The sequence below is a fragment of the Phlebotomus papatasi genome, chromosome 1 (genome assembly GCF_024763615.1).
Source record: "Phlebotomus papatasi isolate M1 chromosome 1, Ppap_2.1, whole genome shotgun sequence".
NCBI classification, from domain to species: Eukaryota; Metazoa; Arthropoda; class Insecta; order Diptera; family Psychodidae; genus Phlebotomus; species Phlebotomus papatasi.
This window is the reverse complement of record NC_077222.1, coordinates 70,669,430-70,691,565: the sequence shown is the minus strand read 5'-3', so window position 1 is coordinate 70,691,565 and position 22,136 is coordinate 70,669,430. Positions and strand designations below refer to the sequence as shown.

General features: G+C 32.7%; 5 protein-coding genes across 5 annotated transcripts in view; all 5 read left to right on the top strand.

The window, feature by feature from the left end:
* Positions 1-606: 606 nt before the first annotated feature.
* On the top strand, positions 607-3,546 carry LOC129799926 (juvenile hormone esterase-like). Its single transcript, XM_055844226.1, has 6 exons — positions 607-983; positions 1,062-1,761; positions 1,828-2,018; positions 2,077-2,233; positions 3,023-3,158; positions 3,230-3,546. The coding sequence occupies exons 1-6, from the start codon at positions 639-641 to the stop codon at positions 3,432-3,434; spliced, it is 1,734 nt and encodes a 577-aa protein (XP_055700201.1). The 5' UTR covers positions 607-638; the 3' UTR covers positions 3,435-3,546.
* Positions 3,547-3,618: 72 nt separating this feature from the next.
* On the top strand, positions 3,619-5,850 carry LOC129799935 (juvenile hormone esterase-like). Its single transcript, XM_055844237.1, has 6 exons — positions 3,619-4,029; positions 4,086-4,785; positions 4,848-5,035; positions 5,176-5,335; positions 5,395-5,530; positions 5,642-5,850. The coding sequence occupies exons 1-6, from the start codon at positions 3,685-3,687 to the stop codon at positions 5,817-5,819; spliced, it is 1,707 nt and encodes a 568-aa protein (XP_055700212.1). The 5' UTR covers positions 3,619-3,684; the 3' UTR covers positions 5,820-5,850.
* Positions 5,851-6,511: 661 nt separating this feature from the next.
* LOC129804511 (esterase FE4-like) lies at positions 6,512-8,646 on the top strand. The gene is made up of 3 exons (XM_055851899.1): positions 6,512-7,659; positions 7,804-8,503; positions 8,603-8,646. The coding sequence occupies exons 1-3, from the start codon at positions 7,405-7,407 to the stop codon at positions 8,644-8,646; spliced, it is 999 nt and encodes a 332-aa protein (XP_055707874.1). The 5' UTR covers positions 6,512-7,404.
* A 1,299-nt stretch (positions 8,647-9,945) lies between these two features.
* LOC129799902 (juvenile hormone esterase-like) lies at positions 9,946-12,308 on the top strand. Its single transcript, XM_055844196.1, has 6 exons — positions 9,946-10,357; positions 10,425-11,127; positions 11,192-11,379; positions 11,436-11,595; positions 11,675-11,810; positions 11,886-12,308. The coding sequence occupies exons 1-6, from the start codon at positions 9,989-9,991 to the stop codon at positions 12,049-12,051; spliced, it is 1,722 nt and encodes a 573-aa protein (XP_055700171.1). The 5' UTR covers positions 9,946-9,988; the 3' UTR covers positions 12,052-12,308.
* Positions 12,309-13,029: 721 nt separating this feature from the next.
* Positions 13,030-22,136, top strand: part of LOC129799911 (latrophilin-like protein LAT-2) — a 42,289-nt gene continuing 33,182 nt past the window's right edge. Inside the window, exon 1 of the mRNA XM_055844207.1 lies at positions 13,030-13,717. Within this exon, the coding sequence (XP_055700182.1) occupies position 13,717 (1 nt within the window). The 5' untranslated portion in view covers positions 13,030-13,716. The remainder of the gene's footprint in view (positions 13,718-22,136) is intronic.

Sequence of the window (22,136 nt, the reverse complement as noted above, 5' to 3'; positions counted from 1 at the left end):
ATTAGCACTGAACATACAGGGTAGTTCGTACAAGATTATTAACCAATAATGAAAACATTTCATGAAACCATTCCTTCATCCTCAATTTCTCCCAGGTGCGACTTTTTTTGATACGGAGAGAGTATTACCTACTACGCCTACTACATATAGGGCAAACTGAAGCACCATCGAACATAGGGCAGAACCGAAAATGGGGTAGTTTTGAAATAAAAATAACTGTTTGATTATACCCCATGATCGGTTCTGCCCCAGTTTCCCTTACAGCACTTCCTTGTGACAATTGTACTTCCGTAATAAGGAAAATCTTCAACATCTTTGTACATTAGTCAGACCATATTATCTGCATATAAAAAATCGAAAAACCAAATATTGCGAAAGTTGAAACATTTCGTCACTCATTTTCCACTGAAGTTTCTTTTTAATCAGCTACATGATGTTGTAAATTGTATAATAGAAATATTATCATTTTTACGATTTTTTTTGAATCTAATGAATAACATGTTAAATATAGCATGCATAGAAAAGATTATATGTTATCTTTAGATTTTTTCTATGCTAAATGACAGAAAGATTTTTCAAAGCCTTTTCATTCTGTCCGTAAACTTTAGTCGGTGTTAAACTCTTGAACGTATAGTACAATGAAGTTTCTTCTCATCCTTGGAACACTAATTTTTAATTTTGTGCCGAACGATGCCCGCATATCGGAAGCATTGAAAGTGACCCTTTCACATGGAGGAGAATTAATTGGGAAATACCTCAGTTCACATTCAGGCAATGGAATACGGGCTTTCATGGGAATTCCATACGCTGAACCTCCAATAAGGTCATTGAGATTCAATAATCCTGTACCCAAAGCACCGTGGGTGGGTGCTCTTGAAGTAAATCGTGAACCATTGGGATGCCTTTCTTATGACTATCTTTTTGATGGCAATGTATCTGTTGGAAGTGAAGATTGTTTGTATTTAAATGTTTATGTACCACTGGTAAGAATTTTCACACTTACTAAAAGAAATATATCTTAATTTTGTAATATTTATACGTCTTAAAATGAATTTTTACAGAGGCCATTGAAGAAAGGTCCGCTACCGGTAATGGTGTTTTTCCATGGTGGAGGATTTCAATCTGGAAATGGAGGAAAAACTCTCTATGGTCCAGATTACCTACTCGATCATGATGTAATTTTAGTTACTGGAAACTATCGTCTTGGAGTTTTTGGATTTTTCAGTACAAATACACCAGATTGTCCGGGAAACTTTGGTCTTAAGGATCAAGTGGAAATTCTCAAATGGGTCCAAAATAACATTGAAACTTTTGGTGGTGATAAGAACTCTGTAACTATTTTTGGAGAAAGTGCAGGGGGTGCTAGTGTAACATTCCACACTATATCTCCACTCTCCCAGGGATTGTTTCATAGAGTAATTTCACAGAGTGGAACTCATTTCACTCCATGGGCTCTACAAAGTGGTAAAATTGCCGCGAAACGCGCAAGAAAATTGGCCAGTGTTATCAAATGTCCAGATGAAGAGGAAAATGTGAAAGAAATGATTGAATGCCTTCGTTGTATATCGGCAAAAGAAATTAATTCTCATTTTTATGATTTCTTTGAATGGAACATATTTCCAATTATATACTGGGGTCCTATAGTTGAACCCCCAAATCAATACAGATTTCTCGATGACGACCCATGGAATGTTACCCGAGGAAATGATATTCCAGTCATTATAGGATTAACCACAAATGAAGGAGTTATGATTAGCGTTTGTAATACATAATTTTTATTTGCTTCAATTTACTATTGTGTAAAATTTCAATAATTTTAATTTTCAGCACTTTTAAAAAGTCAAAAATCTATAGAAGACATCCAAAGTCAATCGAATCGTCTGATTCCTTATATCCTTTCCATGCAAGACTACTCCACAGCTACCAAAAATAATATAACAACTTTGATAAATGAATTCTACTTTAATAACAATGAAGTAGACATGAGAGATTCAGAAATGTTTAATAGATTTACAGATGTAAGCTTTAAAAACGATAAACGTGAATTTGTTTAATCACTTTTAATATTTCCCAAAGGTACTATCAGATGGATTTTTCTTAACGGGTGTTGAGAATTTTCTACAACAGCGTTTGCAGGAGAGTCTATCTTCAAACACATATCTCTATTTATTCAATCATAAGGGTGAAAGTAGTTTCTCAGAACTATTCCTGAATGATCATGAATCTGAACATGGTAAAGCGATTTTATATACTTATATATACACTGAGAAAAATCCGAAAAAGTTAAAATAACATTCCGGAAATGTTAATTTTACCCTGCATTATTGATCCGAAATCAATGTAAATATTATGATTTTTAGGTGTATTATGGGTTAAAGTTACCCTTTTCATGTTAATTTTACACTTAAAAAGGTGTAAAATTAACATTAAAAAATGTTGATATATTGTGTTAAAAATGTGTTAAAGTTACGAGGAAAAAAAGTTAATCGCACCCTCTTTTTTTGGTCAGTGTATGATAAGTTATCTGGAAGAACCTAACATATTAACTTCAATTAAATATGTGTATATTTAGGGGAAAGCGCGCTATCTTCGGACGACTCATGCTTCGGACAATTCAATTTTTCCTCTGTGTTCCTAATGGATTTCACGCATAGCTCTTTTCTGAAAATTTGAGGTATTGGGCTACCAATTAAAATACTATAATATTAGAATTATTCAAATTCATTTATAACACATTGAAAAAAATGATTTGTGCGAAGCATAAATCGTCCGAAGGTAGCGCTTTTCCCCTATAATATTTTAGCTACAACAATTTAGAAATCATTTTTTATAACTCGGGCAGTAAAAATCAAATTTAATTAATTAGATATCGTAAATTAAAAGTTTAAACTACAAATAATTGATTTGCAGAACTGATTTATTTACTGAGCAGTTAAGAATTCTAATTGCTCGAAAAGTATTTTTTTACTGTCTACTAATCAAAATGCTGATTTTCTGATTAAAATTGCCTATGTCTTTTTAGGTGTCTCCCATATGGATGACTTGATCTACCTGTTTCCGGTCATGAAAGAAAATTTCTTCAAAGGTGTTCCAACAGAGATTGACGACAATATAAGACAAAGCATAGTAACGCTATGGGTTAACTTTGCAGAATTTGGGTAAATTAAATTATATATTTAAAAAAATCATATCAAAATACTAATATTTCGTACATTGCTGTATTTTATAGAAATCCTACACCTTTTCAAGACAAAAATCCGCAACCCCTCTGGAATGCAGCAGGATCATTCCCATATGATTACTTGAGAATTGGTAATTATAACTCAACAAATAAGCCAATACTCGCAATGGAACATGGACTGTATGAGGAAAGAGCGAAGCTTTGGAAGAAAATCACCTCAATTATGAATGCATCAGAGATAGAGACAAACTAGCTTTTTCAAATATCGTCAATATTTCAAGGATTAATGTAAATATTATCGGAAAGATTTCAACTTTCCTTGAAAATGAGCAACCAAAATAAAATATCTGCTAATTATTCATGCAGAACATTTTATGATTATTCGAAATGGGAAATTTTCTGTGACCCCTTGTGACCAGTATGCAGATAAGATTATTTGGTATAAATTGAAAAAATATATCATGGAACGCTCAGTTGCATTTAAGACACTATAATCGGTAACAATGAAAGTGATTTTTCCTCTAGTAATCTTATTTTTAAATTTCTGTAATAGTGATGCTAAAATATCAGAATCACTAAAAGTTACATTGCCTCATGGAGGAGGAATTACTGGACGATATTTGACATCCTTTCGTGGACATGGAATTCGGGCTTTTATGGGAATCCCCTATGCTGAACCACCAGTTGGAAATTTAAGGTTCAGCAACCCGGTTCCCAAAAGTCCCTGGAGTGACTATTTGCAAACAGTGTCTAATGATGTGATATGTCCCCAGCCTAACTTTTTGATGGAAGGGCAAGGAAGCAGTGGAAAAGAAGATTGTCTATATTTAGATGTTTATGCACCACAGGTACTGAGTGTATTAAATTTATTTTTCTTTGTATATATCTCACAAAATATCAATAGTTTCCAAATACTTCTGAACCATTGCCCGTAATGGTTTACATGCATGGAGGAGGCTGGTCTCTGGATTCAGCCTCATTCTACAGGCCAGATTTTTTCTTGGATCATGATGTCATCTTAGTGATTGGAAATTACCGCTTAGGTGCTTTGGGTTTCTTATCAACCAATACGAGTGATAGCCCAGGAAATTTTGGAATTAAGGATCAAGTAGAAATACTCAAATGGGTTCAGGCAAATATTGGTGTTTTTGGTGGTAATCGAGATCAAGTAACAATATTTGGAGAAAGTGCTGGAGCTGGATCTGTGGCATATTTACTTACTTCTCCGTCTACCAAAGGATTGTTTCACAGAGCTATAGCTCAAAGTGGAAATTATTTTGACCCATGGGCTTTCTTGGATAATTCACTTGTCCTGGAGAGAACTAAGAAATATGCAAATGTTTTGGGATGTACACTAAAAGATGAGAATTGGAATGAGTTGGTGGTATGTCTGCGTGGAAAATCTGTTGATGATTTAGTGAAATTTTCAAACGAGCTAAGTGAATGGGATACAGAGCCTGTAGTAAAATTTCCACCAACAATTGAGTATGATACAAAAGGTGGTGTTATATTTGAAAACCCGAAAAACATTAAAGAGAATCATGGCTTGAAAATTCCTTTGTTAATTGGATTAACACGTGATGAAGGTCTAGCCAGATCTGCTGGTAATATAAGGATACTTTTCCACTTGAAAAACTCCCTTACAAAAATTATTCTTTATTACCAGGTATTAAAAGCACACCACGTCTTGCTGATGATCTGGAGAAGAGATGGGAAGACATTCTTCCAATTATACTATCGTACAATATATTAGATCAACAAAAGCAAGTGGAATTTACAAAGGCAATTACTGATTTCTACTTCAAAGGAAACAAAGGACGAGCCGCAATTGAAATGACCCAAAATTTTACTAATGTAATTATTTGATTAAAAGACAATCATTAGTACTTAGAGATCCACTTAAAGTTGTTACGAACAACTGCGTTTTAAAATTTTTATCAGTGAATAAGTACCTTTCTGTGTTTTTAACAATCGTAAGATTATTATTCTTCCAGATGTGCACAGATTTTATGTTCTTCAAGGGATTTAACGAATATCTGCAACAACGCTTAGAACTATTTGAAAATGCGGCACCAACTTTTGTTTATAAATTTGCGCATAGCGGAGAAGGAACCTTTACAGACTTATGGTATGGACCATCTGATGAAAACTTTGGTAAGATCTCTTTGTGAAGCATAAGAAGAAAAACAAACTAAAATTTACTTTGAATGCAGGTGTTAGCCACGTCGATGATCTTTTATATTTATTCCCATTGCTCCACAAGCCTATCTTTCAATCTGCACCAAGCAAAACGGATATTTTTATGCAGGAAACTATGGTGAAGTTGTGGGTTAATTTCGCCACATCTGGGTGAGTGTTTGTTTTTTTTTTCATTTAATTCTCATATAATATTAATGCTATGCACAAAATTAAAAAGTTATTTTAGTAAATAATGAATTTTTCATTACATTTTTTTTACAGGAATCCTACTCCTGTGGAGAATGTGGATGTTGATTGGACCCCAGCTAATAAATTTCCGCTCGATTATTTACGAATAGGAAATTATGGAAATCCCAATGAGCCGCTATTTGCTATGGAGAAAGACTTTTGGCCTGAGAGAAGTGACTTTCTAAAACATCTGTTTGAAAAAAATCATTAGGTTTTGCTGATTAAAGCTTTTATTCATTTAATATGGCATATTTGTTTTTTTTTTCATTATGATAAAGATTATGTAACAAAATGATATTCCAATGAAATTGCTATATTATTGAGATAAGAACAGTTAAATTATTCTTACTAGCAGTCTATTTATAACTGTTTTTCTTTATTAATCTATTAAATAAAAGCTAGTGAACCTAGACCAGCTGATTGTAAATGAGATTCTTAAAGTAAGCCAATTCAGAATCCATGTAATATAATTTGGTGCGGAGGTTGGGGTTGGGGGGGTTGGGGGTCATTATGCAGTAATTTTGAATTAAATTTATGAACTAAATGAAAATTTTGTATTTTAACTAAAATCTAGAGAATATAAAAAACTGACAGAAAACGATATATGCGTGAAATCTAAATAGAATATTCTCTAAAATTCAATATTCTTTATAATTAAAATAGAACAATTTTGAAGAAAGAAAAATTTACATAATTTATGTTTATTTACGATTTGCAATACTAGAATGAATAACTTTTATATGCGACTAAAAGGTCTTTTATAATGCTAGACAGATTTTGAATAGTGAAAGATCATTGTGCTGTAATGATAAAATAAAGGAAAAATGTTAATCATCACACACTGAAATTCAACGACTAAACTAAAAAATGTGGCAGATAATCAAACCAAGTACCAGTACTCGTAGAATGATAATCATTATCTTACAACAGCTAAAACTATATGGTCATATAAATATTTTTAACGCAATAGCATGAGTTCTGCACTTAAACTTTTCAGAAGAGTGCTGAGTAAAATTAGACTTAGTTGAAAGAACTTGTACGGATGTTGTTGAGATTCAGAAAAAAAATGTTAAGGAACTCTTTGAGCTTAGTGCAAAGGCTGATTACACAGGATTGTATATGTGACTGGCAAGGACAGTCGGCACAAAGCAAACAATTTGATCCTCCTCTATACTTCCAATCCAACAAGGAAAAAGGAGAAACTATCAGGATTTGAAGCGCGATTGAGATGGTACGGTCATGTGATGCGTCGCCCGGAGGATCATCTAATAAAGAGAGTTCTCGATGAACCCCACAAAAAAAGAGGTCCTGGCCGTCCCCCTACCACTTGGCTCTCCACTGTAAAAAAGGACATGAGGTCTAAAGGACTCGAAAGTGAAGCGACCCAGGATCGCGCAACCTGGCGAAGATGTACAGGGAGTGCCAACCCCACATAGTGGGACAAACTGGCAAGGTGTTTGTGTTGTGTGTGTCTATCAGGATTTGAGGCATTTAGTAATCCAATTCGTTAAGAAGTCTTGAGTATAGAACTCAAGTATGATCCATCGGACACAGCAATACTAATACGGTTGAAGATTCGAGGTTTCCGCAAGCGAAGATTTTTATATAATCAGCCATCATGATCAAGAGAAAAAGTACAGATTTTTTGTCATGTGAATTATCCAAATTAATTGTGTTATTTTTCGCTTCAAAGAAATAAATTAGATGTTTTTATTTGGTGTCCAAACACGGTATAAATTTTAAAAAATTATCATAGAACACTCAGTCGGATTTGGAACGCTATATAATCGTTAACAATGAAGGTGATTTTTCCTTTAGTAATCCTTTTTTTAAATTTATGTGATAGTGATGCTAAAATATCAGAATCACTAAAAGTTACATTGCCTCATGGAGGAGGAATTATTGGACGATATTTGACATCCTTTCGTGGACATGGAATTCGGGCTTTTATGGGAATCCCCTATGCTGAGCCACCAGTTGGAAATTTGAGGTTCAGCAACCCGGTTCCCAAAAGTCCCTGGAGTGGCTATATGGAAACAGTGTCTAATGATGTGATATGCCCTCAACTCAGATTTTTGATGAAAGAATTAAGAATCAGTGGAAAGGAAGATTGTTTATATTTAAATGTTTATGCACCACAGGTATAAAAAATATTAATTTTTTTGTTCTTTGTGTATCTAACAAAATATCCATAGTTTCCAAATACTTCTGAACCGTTGCCCGTAATGGTGTACTTCCATGGAGGAGCCTGGTCTATAGGTTCTGGTTCACTCTACAGGCCAGATTTTTTCTTGGATCATGATGTCATCTTAGTGATTGGAAATTACCGCTTAGGTGCTTTGGGTTTCTTATCAACCAATACGAGTGATAGCCCAGGAAATTTTGGAATTAAGGATCAAGTAGAAATACTCAAATGGGTTCAGGAAAATATTGGTGTTTTTGGTGGAAATCGAGATCAAGTAACAATATTTGGGCAAAGTGCTGGAGCTGTATCTGTAACATATTTACTTGCTTCTCAGTGTACCAAAGGATTGTTTCACAGAGCTATAGCCCAAAGTGGAAATTATTTTGACCCATGGGCTTTCTTGGATAATTCACTTGTCCTGGAGAGAACTAAGAAATATGCAAATGTTTTGGGATGTACACTAAAAGATGAGAATTGGAATGAGTTGGTGGTATGTCTGCGTGGAAAATCTGTTGATGATTTAGTGAAATTTACAAATGAGCTAAGTGAATGGTTTCTATCACCTCTTGTAAAATTTCCACCAACAATTGAGTATGATATAAAAGGTGGTGTTATATTTGAAAACCCGAGAAACTTAAAAGAGAATCATGGCTTGAAAATTCCTTTGTTAATTGGATTAACACGTGATGAAGGTGCAACCGTATCTGCTGGTAAGGATACTTTTCCACTTGAAAAACTCCATTACAAAATCATTCTTTATTGCAAGTTATTAAAAGCACACCAAGTCTTATTGATGATCTGGAGAATAGATGGGAAGAGCTCCTCCCAATTATACTATCCTACAACAGGTTAGAGCAGCGAACTAAAATGGAAGTTACGAAAGCAATTACTGATTTCTACTTCAAAGGAAACAAAGGACGAGCTGCAATTGAAATGACCCAAAATTTTACAAATGTAATTATTTACAGTTTAGAAAACAATCAAAGTACTGAGACATGGGCTTAAAGTTGTCCTTTATAAGTCCATGAAAACTACAAATATTTTTCAAATTGTGATTTATAAAACAAAACGATATTAGGAAATATTTGCAAACATTTTAAGTACCATATTGTGTTTTTTTTAACAATCCTTTAAACTAACTATTTTTCCAGATGTGTACAGATTTACAATTTTTGAGGGGATTTAAGAAATATCTGCAACAACGCTTGGAGCTATTTGAAAATACCGCAGCAACTTTTGTTTATAAATTTGCGCATAGCGGAGAGGGAACATATAAAAACCTTTTGAATGAACTATCTAATGAAGACTTTGGTAGAATATCTTAATACTGGATTTAAAAAAAAACCTACTATAGTATATGTTTTTGCAGGTGTCAGCCATTCTGATGATATTAAATATTTATTCCCTTCGCTTAAGAGGCCTAACTTTAAATCTGCTCCAAGGAAAATAGACATTTTAATGAGTGAAACTATGGTAAAATTGTGGGTAAATTTTGCCACATCTGGGTGAGTGTTTTCCTTTTTATTTAATTCACATAACCATATTTATTAATGCTATGCACAAAATTAAAGTTGTGTTTTTTTTTTTAAATTCAATAGCTCTTATTTTCCAGAAATCCTACCCCTGTTGAGAATGCAGATGTTGATTGGATCCCAGCTGATAAATTTCCGCTCGATTATTTACGAATAGGAAATTATGGAAATCCCAATGAGCCGCTATTTGCTATGGAGAAAGACTTTTGGCCAGAGAGAAGTGACTTTCTAAAAAAGCTATTTGAAAACAATCATTAGGTTTTTCTGATAACAATATTTCATTGATTGGCATGTTTATGTTTATTTGTCTTTTTTTCTTTAAATTATGATAAAGATTATGTAATAGCGTTTTTGTAGTTGAGACGGGTTGTATTCTCGAGATAAAGAAATGTTAAAATTTGACTTACTAAACCTAGACAATCTATTTAAAACTGTTCTTTTTTTGTGAATTTACTGAATGAAAAATTGTTGATAAATCTAAAGAGTTATGGAACAGAAAATTGTTTTGATTTTCCATATATAATGTATAATAGTGTAATAGTCTCAATTCAACTGACGTCAAGTGACCTCCAAAGATAACTGAAAATGTAATCACATTTCCATGAATCTTGTGCTACATTAATAAGAAGCAGTCAGTCTGTCTAATAGTTGCAAAAGGGAAAGATGCGCCTTTACAAAACGAAAAGTTTCAGTAGTGAAGTTCTTCTATTCCTTTTGATATTCTACATCCATCGTATTTGTGAAGGTAGAATTTCGGATTCACTCAAAATAACGTTGCCTCATGGAGGAGGAATTATTGGACGATATTTGAGATCCTTTCGGGGACATGGAATTCGCGCCTTTATGGGAATTCCATATGCTGAACCACCAGTTGGAAATTTGAGGTTCAGCAATCCGGTTCCCAAAAGTCCCTGGAGTGGCTATTTAGAGACTGTATCCAATGAAGTAATGTGTCCTCAATTTGATACCATGAGACACAACGCACATGTTGGAAAAGAGGACTGTTTGTATTTAAACGTCTATGTTCCTCAAGTAAGTATGCCTAGAGACGCTAGAGACGTAATTAGTTTAATTAAATGCTAACCTTTGCGTCACGCAGTTTCCAAACAGAACCGACCTTTTACCAGTGATGATTTTTTTCCACGGCGGAGCTTTTAAGCACGGCTCATCGTTTTATTATTCTCCTGATTTTTTATTGGATCACGATGTCATATTGCTTGTGGGAAACTATCGCTTAGGTGCTCTAGGCTTCTTATCTACAAACACGAGTGACAGTCCCGGGAACTTTGGCTTGAAAGATCAAGTAGAAATACTTAAATGGGTTCAAGAGAATATTGGTGTTTTTGGTGGAAATCGAGATCAAGTGACGATTTTTGGAGAAAGTGCTGGATCGGCTTCAGTGACATATCTGATGTCATATCCTGCATCCAAAGGATTATTTCATAAAGCCATTGCCCAGAGTGGAACACTATATGCACCATGGGCTTTTGCAAATACGAGTGAATCTCTTGCGGTAACTTTGCGACTAGCACATGGCTTGAGGTGTGAAAGAGGCCGTCATCACAATTGGAGTAGATTAGTTGAATGTTTACGACACAAAACAGTTGAAAATATTTTAGAGGTGTCTTCAACATTGTCCAAATGGATGGGAATGCCCTTAGTAGTATTTCCACCATCTGTGGAGAAGGATCGCGAAGGAGCCTTCTTAACACAACATTCTGAGAGTTTACGAGAGAATCATGGCTCAAAGATTCCTCTATTAATTGGATTAACAAGTGATGAGGGTGCTTTCGTATCAGCGCGTAATTATTAAACCTAAATTTTAATTTAGGAAATGTCTGTTGTAAATGTGGGGTATTATTTCAGCTATTTTAGGTAAACCGCGAATTGTGCAGGAACTACATGAAAGATGGGATCAAATCCTTTCACATTTACTTTTCTATGATACTTTTAACAATACAAAAAAGGAGGAAATTACAGCAGCAATAAATGATTTCTATTTTGAGGGTAAAAAGGGAAGGTCAGCGATTGAAATGAGACAAAATTTTACAAATGTAAGACTCCTTTCTATACTGATTATCTTTAATATCATTTAATTCGCTTGGAAAAGCTTTTTACAGATTTTATCATTCTCAAAGGACTGAATAAGTTTCTAGAGAGGCGATTCCAAGAAGGTATAGAATCCGCCGATACATTTGTCTACCTTTTTTCCCATCGTGGCGAAGGAAGCTACAGTGATGTAATAGCAGGACCTGATAGTATGGATTATGGTAATGTTGCATTTAATTATAATACTTCTATTTACTCTCAAAAGAAAAAAAATACCTTGCCGGTTCCCATTTTCTATAGGTGTTTCCCATGGTGATGATCTCATCTATTTATTTCCTCTGTTGGATAAACCCGTCTTTAGGGCTGCCCCAAGTAAAGAGGATATTTTCATGCAGGAAACATTGGTGAAATTGTGGGTGAATTTCGCTACTTCAGGGTAAGATTCCACCTAAGTTTCACCCTCTGTTAATGGAATATATATTTTCAATTTTGGATATCTTTTTCTTTTTAGAAATCCAACCCCTGTGGAGAATGTGGACATCAATTGGATGCCAGCCCACAAATTTCCTCTCGATTACTTGCGAATAGGCAATTACAAGAATCCAAATCAAACAGTATTCAACATGGAGAGAAATTTGTGGCAAGAAAGGGGTGAATTTGTAGAGGGTATCTATTGAAATAGATAAATCAAATAAATGTTAATGTGAATTGGTATTGTGGCCGCAATCAAAATAGAGTATCTAAACTTTAAATCACTTTGTACCCCAACGATTATCCAAATACGCTCAGTTTAAGATTGAAAATTGCATTCAATGGACCGCATACAAATTTATGTTCAAAGTTCATGTTAAAAGTCATTGAGACGAAAATCATTGTTTAAATGATTTTACTATAATTTGTTAGTCTAAATACAAAGCTTTCCTTTAAGTATCAATATTCTGAAATTTTTCGACTTTAATAATCTTTGATAAGAAAATATCTTAAGGACTGAATTTAACAATGTTTTTTTTCTGCAGAGTATGAGAAATTTCTTCTTCTGAGTCTTCGCAAGATTGGAGGTAAGCTCAAGGGGATATAAGGTATTAGTAGATAGTTCATCCTTTCCGGTGATATAGCATCGTACATACTCTTACATTTACAAAAAGAGAAATGTAATGTTGCTTCACCTAGCAATAGGGCAAAAACCTAGTAAAATTGAAAATTGGAAGGATCTCTGTGATAGATATTAATGTTATACTTGGAAATGTGTACAATTCTTGGAGCAATATGACCTTCTTGAACATATAGACCACGTGCAAGGAAAGGGTCGATAGAGGTGAGATAAGAACAAGCAAATATACGTAAATAAGTTTATGTGAATAAAAATTCAAGTCCTGTTTGTCTATTTGCTCATTACACTTCTTAACAATATAGATGTCACTTGAATACATAGAACCAAGTTTTTAATACATTATGTAATGTTTGTTCCAGTAGAATACTTCTCAGTCAATATTTACTAAATACAATTTCGTATATCAAATTTACTGACAAACCAATTAAACGCAATAGAAAGCAATAAAATTGGAGCCACTGTGTGAAATGTTCCATATGAGACTTTTTTTTGAATAAAATAGCTATTGAAATAAATAGTAAATCATTGACATTTTGTGGAAATATACACACATATATTTTTAAACATATTGTGGCTCAAATAAGTAAATACTAATACATTTTAATCATGCGGTCAGTTAATTGAATTTCTGTGTTTCCCAAATACTAACTGGAGAATCAGTGATAAAACCACAAAATCGTATTACAGTTTTAATTAATCATCATAAATACATAAAGTGGAGAATTATTAATTACAAAAAAAGAACGATTTAAATTTGATTGAATGAAAGTTATCAGCATAATCAACATTTCAATTTACAGTACACCCTGTAGAAAGTTGTTAGTGAATTCAAATTCGCATGCGTGAGAGACATTTCTCTTAGCCGCGATTCTCTCTCACATGGTCTGGTTGCTTGAAGCACATTCCTGAAGGATGTGTGGTATAAACTTGTTGTTCAGCACGATTTCCGTTCAGTTCTAACCCATCCGGCACACGGTACTGGTCTCAGACTTGGACATTCCGCTAGTATATAGTAAAGGACCAGATTTTCGAGTGCACATGTGAAAGTGTTAAGTGACTTTGGTGGATTTTTTATGTAAAAATGATTTGTGCGGACACCACCTGTCCTGAACTTTGTCTCTTCATTTGGTACACAACAAAATTTATCATTCTGAAGAGCAATGGATAAGTGAATTATGTGTATAAGAGTTCTTCTGTGAAATTTCTATTGATATATTTATATTTAAAAAAAAGTAAGCTTACATCCTACCACCTTATTGAATATTTAATTTATATTTGTTTGTCAATTAAAAAAAACTACACAAAAAATACAATATAGAAATCAATTCAAATTATCTATTTCATAATAATAACAATTAAAATTTGAAATAAAAAATATTAATTCTTTTTATTAAAGTATTTTGGAAAGATGTAAATAGTTAACTAATTAACACTTTGTACCCGATTGAACCTAGTTAAAAAAAAAGTATATCGAGTTTGAATTTGATTTATGAAACTATAATCATCTTTACTTTCCCTTTTTCTAGTAAGTTACAAAATTATCTTTAAATATACTTTATGATAACACTTTTTCCTGGGTAATTAATATTTATGAGATTTCTGAAACTAAAATAAGTAAAGCTCCAAGATTTATTGAGTTTACGAAAAAAAGAAAAATTTTTGGATTTTTTTTCGTGATATTTCCTGTAAAATTAAATTCACATTAGAAAAGCATGAATGTCACGAGGATACTAATTTATTATACCTCACTAAAATAGTAAATTGAAGTTGAGTGAATTAATATACTGTAGGTTATTTCTGAGTTTGGTAAACTCATTATCTGAATAACGTTAGTAAAATAGTCACATAAAGTTCAACACTTAAAATTAACCAAGTTTCTCAAAGTTCGTGACTTCTTGAATGCCCTGAGCTTTATTCAATTTTAAAACAGTCAAGCATATAGAATTTATTACATGTGGAATTATGACATAAATGCGTGAAAAAATAAAATTTTATTGTAAATAATGTATATTATTCACCCTTTGCATAATACATCTTTTTTTTACTCCATATAAGATGTTTTATAGAAATCTTAAGAAGGGGTGTTTCTTTAGCATTTAATATCCTGTGTTATCCCTCATCGTATTCATTCATCTCACAACTTTATCACAAACACAAACTTTATATCGTTCCTTCTTCTTTGATTATTCGGATGAATGTCACACTTTTATGCGTCCATATATCCAAACATCTAGCTATTTGGGCCAAATGTTCTGTATAACAGGATGAAAAGCAACAGAGAACGTAGAGGATGTGAATAGATCTTTTTTTTCCGTAGACTGAAGAATACTTCCGGGCTATTTATATTCGACAGAGTGTGGTGCAAGGAGAGTCTGAGGGTGTGATGATAAATGTTATTTGGTGAGAAACATTATGAGAATCATAATTAACAAGTACACAAAGTGCAAAAGTTCACGCACACACGACTATTGGCGAGAAAAATGGCATGACTTTTTGCGGTTCGCGAAAGATTGGAAGAAATATTCTTGCAAAATGTTATATAGCCCACACCAGGCGCCTCCATCTCTTGCTTGTTCTCATAAAATACTTCTTTAGATTTTTCATCATCTCGAAGTTTAACATTGTTTTTTTTTCCTCCTACATTCACGGAGGGATTACTGCTCCTAAATTAAATCATCAATTACACGTGGCACAGCGAACAATCATGATGAAGTCAACATAAGTTTTTATGGATGTAAACGGATATGATGACTTTCCATAAATTTCACAATGCTTTTTGCCCAAGTGGACACTATCAGTCCATTCAATCGGCAAAGGACTGAAATTATGATAAGTATTCTGATATTCTCCCTCTTCATAGGAAAATATCTCAGTGAGGCATTTAATCCTTTTTATAGATCCCATACATACAATTTTCCCCACTACTGTACGCATTATATTTCACTTATTATAGCCCCATCAATCATGGAAGAATCGATGATGATACGCTACTCTCTGATTTCCTTCCATGATGTCGCTCCTTAATGTTCGCCTTTTTATCATGTCCTCACTTCACACCAGAAATATTATACGCACAATTTTATAGAGGCCTTCTCAATATATATTCTGGCTGTAAGCTCATAGACGTGTCGCAATGCCACTTGGAATTCAATATTAAAAGCTCAGCACATACCATGTGGAAGCGATTTGTACACTCAAATCTTTCACGCTTTCGTCATTTCTATGAGGTCATTTATCACATGAACAGCATAATTCCTATATTCTATGTTTCTTTCCTTTATTGACATCATATTTGTCACCAGCCCTCTCAAACACATATATCGGTATTATTGATGTATTTTTATATTCAATAAATGATACATATTATCTGAATGTGCCACGATGTGTGTAATATGCAGCAATGTGAATAATGTGCAAATCATCATGAATTTTCTATTTGATTTTATTTATATGTTTTTTTTTATTATGCCCATAAATATAAACTACACTCAAACTGTTCTATTATGCAGATTAAAGTCATTTTTTTTTAAATTCATTTAAATAATCACTACTGTTACATAAACTTGTCGAAAAATACCATCTTCTTTATAGAACAATCATTAATTTACCAAATAGCATAAATGCAGTTTGAATATTTATGTTCAGAAAAGAGCATTTGGTATTGATGATTTATAATCTTAGCTTTTTGGAAGAACATTCAATGTGTATTGTGGAAAATAGCACATAAATTCCCACAAACTGGACCAAAATGGAAAACAAGCAAACATTTAAATTTCCGGTAAAATCCAATTATCGACTCTTTACTGAGCCTTTGGTTCGATGAATGACTTTCCCAGAATAATCCCTCTAAAAGGTTTTAATTCTACTCGAGAATTGTTAAGGGTTCATACGTTTGAGTGAACAAAATATGCTTAATTCTTTAAGATTAAATAGCCATCGCTCTATTATACAAGTGTCCTGGGTTCTAATCCTCTTTATGATACCAAAAAAAGTGCAATTGAAGATATTAGAATTGCATCTGGCGAACGAACTGGATTGAAATACACAGTGTTCAAGGAATTCAACAAAGACAGTTTAAAAAAGTACATAATTTATTCTTTAGATTAAAGATTACGGAATTTTTCATTGGGCGTTGGTCAACTGCCTATAATCCAATATTAATATTTCTAATCGTTTTAATTTTGGATCTGGTGCAAGCTCACAAAATCTGGAATAAAACATGAAAAGATTTTTTCTTTATAACTCCCAGCAAATTAATCAATGTTCAAAATTATGCCAAAACATAATAAATTTGAAAAAAAATTCGAATGCATAGAGAGTCCGTGGTGCAATTGGTAGGAGCCGTCAGAAGGGACATATTACTCATACATATTGTAAACCAAATAAAATTTTGTATACTGAACTATGTACAAAATTCAAAAACAGCCCGGTAAGGTAAAGTTCTCTCGAGTCGGCCGGTTTCTCAACTAGACCGGTAGTCAGTATTTGAGTGTTTTAATGGTGAATTTCTATAAAATTGTCACTGATTTGTATTTATTTATGGAATAATGGACCTATTAATGTTAGATCATACGCCAAATTTTAGTGCAAATATAAATAAATTGAATAAAATGACTCTACCGGTCGAATTGAGGAACCGGTCGACTTGAGGGCACTTTACCTTATATCAAAATAAATAAATAATAATAGTAATTTTGAATTTGAGCAATTAAATAAAATTATGCTTAAAACGGTTTCTTAAATTACAAAAATCGATCATCTTTATTTTTGCTAAAATCGATAGATAAATTATGCAAGCACAAAAATTTCAAAAGTCCTATTGAAGTATTTCCAAAGATATGTATATGTATATCTAGAAATAAAAACAAAAGGAGCGAAGAGCAGATTTTCAAGCGCTTGGACGAACATCAAAAACTCTGAAGTGCATTTTCTCCGCTTCTCATTTTTCCAATTTTGTCGAATTGGCGTGAAAGATAAATAAACTTATTGATCCAATCCTAATGAAACAATTTTATCTTTATTCTTTCCACTATACTATCTTCTCCTTTGGTTAAACTAAAAAAATGTTGTGTTTAAAACCTGTTTTTATATATATTTTTTAAAGCATGTAAAAAATGAACTGAAAGAAAATCGTTAAATTGTAATTTTTTCAGAGTTTAACGGGTTTAACGTGTTGCATTTTTTACATGATTTAAAAAATATATATAAAAAACAGATTTTAAACACAACATTTTTTTAGTTTAACCAAAGGAGAAGATAGTATAGTGGAAAGAATAAATATAAAATTGTTTCATTAGGATTGGATCAATAAGTTTATTTATCTTTCACGCCTAAATGTTCGTAAAATTTTGTCATTTGTTCGTAAATGTTCGTAAAATGTTCGACAGGAAAACAAACATTTACGAACAAATGACAAAATTTTACAAACATTTTTGTGTGTTTACGAACATTTACGAACAAATGTTTGTAAAAGTACAAAAAATGCTCATAAAGTGATTATATTACGAACAATGTTTGTGAAAAAAGTACAAACTTTTACGAACTTGTTTGTGGGTTATACGATTCACGAGCATTTCGAAACTCCCCCATAGGAATTCACAAACATTTAGGGGAAATTGCCCATGCTTGATACCATTAGAAGCTTCGTAATGACTAAATTTTCTATGTATATAACATATATGTGACTCATCGCAACCATATTTTAAAAAATATGAAAAGTTGCCAGTTTTTAAAATAAATTGCTAAGTCACGTTTGTCGAGAACATAGGAAAAATTTAGTCATTACGAAGCTTCCAATGGTATCAAACATGGGCACTTTCTTCTACGAACATTTTTACAAAACATTTTTTTCTGTGTATGAAATATTAAAAATAATCATTTTTTTAATTTTTTTATCATACATGAATTACGAGCTGCAAATTTATTAATAGTAATTTATTAGTAATTTAAATATGTAAGTTTTCCAAAATTTAAAAAAAAAAGCTTAGTCGTTTCTTTATCTTCAGAAAAAAATTGCGAAAAAACATCTAGTTCTTGACCTTCTAATTCAAGACACCCATATACTAAAATTTATGCTTAAAATTTAAAAATTTTGCTGATTTTCATGTATTATTGTCCTGGACTCTGGGACAACCAATTATCCACTCTTTAACCCTTTAAGGACGATAAAGACACCGATGTCCCAAAAGCATTCTTCCTACGGCCTTAGTTATGTTTTGCCCTGAACACTAAAAAAAGTGATTTTTGCTGACCCCTAATTTTTAACCCTTTCGTTCTTGAAGAGTTAAGGTCCAGAACATGGAGCTACTACATGCTCCCGATTCCTCGACCGGACCAGACTGACTGTCCACCAATATAATTTTGCGGTCCTGTTCTCACGGAGGGAAAATTATTGGCAACTTTTAAATAAAAACCGTTGTAATTTTAATAGAAAAACAGACTTCTAAAAATTACCATCGTCATACACACATGATTTGAAATATTATTCAAATGTATAATTTTTTAATTAAATTTGACTATGATATTTTGAGTATTCTCTTTATATTATACCTATACTGTAGGTACGGCATATTAATGTATTTTGAACAAAAAAAAAATTTAAATCACAGTTTGTCAAGATTCTTTTATTATAATTCTTAGTTTTTGAGAAAGGAACACCGGCTATGGTGGTATAAGTAAAGTTTTTTAATTAAAAGACGCATGAATGAATATTCTTTGATATGAATAGAAAATCAATTCGGAAATTGCACGAAAAGTTCTCAGTGAGCAGAAGGTTCAATGGATGTAATGAATAGGAAGACTTTTTCTCACCACTTTCCCCGACTCATTTACATTGAAATTCACTCCTTCATACGGTCTGATGGTGTTCCTTTACTGGTTGTCCGCGACGGGGTGTTAGATTTTTTTTTATAATTATCACCATTTATGCAGTAAGGGAACCCAAAGAGTGGTACCTTAATTTAATTTATACGTCACCCCCTTCCGCTAAATTGTGTTTCAGACGAGGTCTGTCACCATGAAACACTCACAGTGGGAACTTGAGGTATACTGGCCAAATCCACAAAAGACCGTGACAGGGATTATATTACATGTAGCTCACTGGCGAATAACCACGTCAGTTGTGTGGACAAACAATCTCAATGGGTTCCTTCATCACGATGAATGCGGGTGGGGATGGTAAATCAGTAAATAGGTGACACAGTTGATCGTATTAAGCTCCATCCGGCATTTCAAAGCTCCCCCGTGTCCGGATTTAGATACCAACTATACCCACGATGAAGGATAACCAGGCAAAAGTCACTCAATTGGAAACTGCCTTGTGTAACATGGGATAACAGGGTAATTAGGAAAAATTCCCTGTAATCAATTTATTGAACCTCACAGAGGGTGATTAACTCGTCTGCGAATAATTGATTTTGCACACACTATATATATGAGAATATCTAGACCAATTGTCATTCCGTGCAGTACATTAGATATACCACTACAATACATGTAATAAAGTTAGAGAATAATTATTTATTCATAAGAAAAACTGTATTTCTTTAACAGATTAAATCCTGTATGGTTACCCTTATCACATACGGTATTTTTCCACACTTTACGTGCATTGACTAACAATTCGAGTATAAAATACTTAAAACTAAATTGCATTGAAATTAGACACGTGTGCTTTGGAACATTTATAAATAATTTTATATAAAAAATATTAACGTTCAAAATAAATTTTATGTGAGATATAACACCATTGTTCTCTTAGTTAGACCCTCTATTTGACATTATCTTTTTCACAATTGACTAACTTGTCACGCCAAGCACAACATTACCAATTTCTAATATTGCCATTACTCTGCTCAGAATCGGTAGCCATGGAAGAGGTCCGCGGTTAAAAAGACACACATAATATTTCATCGAGGATTCCACACTTTTAATCATATTACATGTAGTACATTACATGATTTTTGTCAATACGTCAGATCTACTAGAATTTATCTAAGGCAAAAATGACTTCACTCGAACGGTTTCCTCAACTCGACCGGTGGCCGAAATTTTTGAATGTTTGATTGTCAATTTCTATTAAATAATCACTGATTGTGACTGAATAATTGACCTATTAATGTTAGATCATACGTTAAATATTATAGCAAAAATACAAAAATTGAATAAATAAGTCTAACGGCCAAGTCGAAGAACCGGTTAAGTGAGGGCACTTTACCTTATACCGAAGATTGGGCAGTATTTTCTTAAAAATGGTCAGTAGAAAAGAAAATTGGACAGAAGGAAAATTAAGATGTTACACTGAGAAAAAAAGAGGGTGCGATTAACTTTTTTTCCTCATAACTTTAACACTTTTTGTGTGTAAAAATATATCAACATTTTTTAATGTTAATTTTACACCTTTTAAGGGTAAAATCAACATGAAAGAAGGGTAACTTTAACCCATAATACACCAAAAAAGGGTAATATTTACACCGTTTTCGGATCAATACTGCAAGGTAAAATTAACATTTCCGGAATGTTATTTTAACTTTTTCGGATTTCTTTGAGTGTATGAACCATTTAAATTTTTTATTGACCATTTAGAATTATTTACCAAAACTATTTTTCCTTGTTTTATACATTTTCTTTTATTTACTTTCTTTTATTTTTTATTTATTCTCTATTTTATTTATATTTTCTTTGTAAAGACTTTGTTTTTGATATTTCAGATACTTTAGGAGTTATGTCCAACTAAATTTAATATATTGACTTATTAAGCTAAGACTTCTAATGTTTAAACAAACTACAAGTTCAAGCAGTATCAGTGTTGAGCATCACTCCTGACTTTTACTGCTCGAACTCGACAGAGTAATATCTTAGCGTTTCAGATTATTTCTGAAAAATTATGTCATGCTGTTTAACCGTCCATCGGTATGTTACCACTTCTACAAGGTAAATCAATAGAGATAAGAACTTTGAACCTTCGGGAGTCCCGTATCTCCCTCAAAATCGCGTTGTACGATTTTTTCCATTTTCGGATATGTTTAAAAGCTAGGCGGACATTTTGGCTATATACGAAAATACCATTGAATCATTTTTAATAATGGATTTTCAAGTTCAACGGATAAAAAGACTCCATATAGCGTATATTTTTCAAACAAATTATGCCATGTTTTTTTTTGGAAAGGTTGTTAAAATTCTAATAGATCAGTAATAATTCCAATCGGTTATGAACCGATATCTAATTTTTATTCAAAATCCAATTGTATTTCTCTTTAGCTTTTTCGTCGACTTTTTGAGGTTTTAGTTGGTTCAAATCGGTAGTAAACTGATAAATCATGCCAAATTACTTTTGAAATATAGCATTTAAGCCACGAATTCGAGCATTTTACAAAATATGGGATACTTTACTCTCTCTTTTCGAGGTAACAAATCGAATAAATAGAAAGACCATGTGTCAAATCTGTTATGTTTGTTAAAAGAAACTTTGTTTTTCTAGTTTTTTCCTATAAGACACTTTAAAAAATTTTATCAAATTCATTTTCAATACAAGCGTTACGGGAAGAGTGGTTTCTTTATTAAAGTGCGGAGTTCTTTAAGTGAAAGTTTAAGACTATTTTAAGTACTCACTTATTATACATTGAAAATTTAAATGTAGCGAAGTTAGTTGGT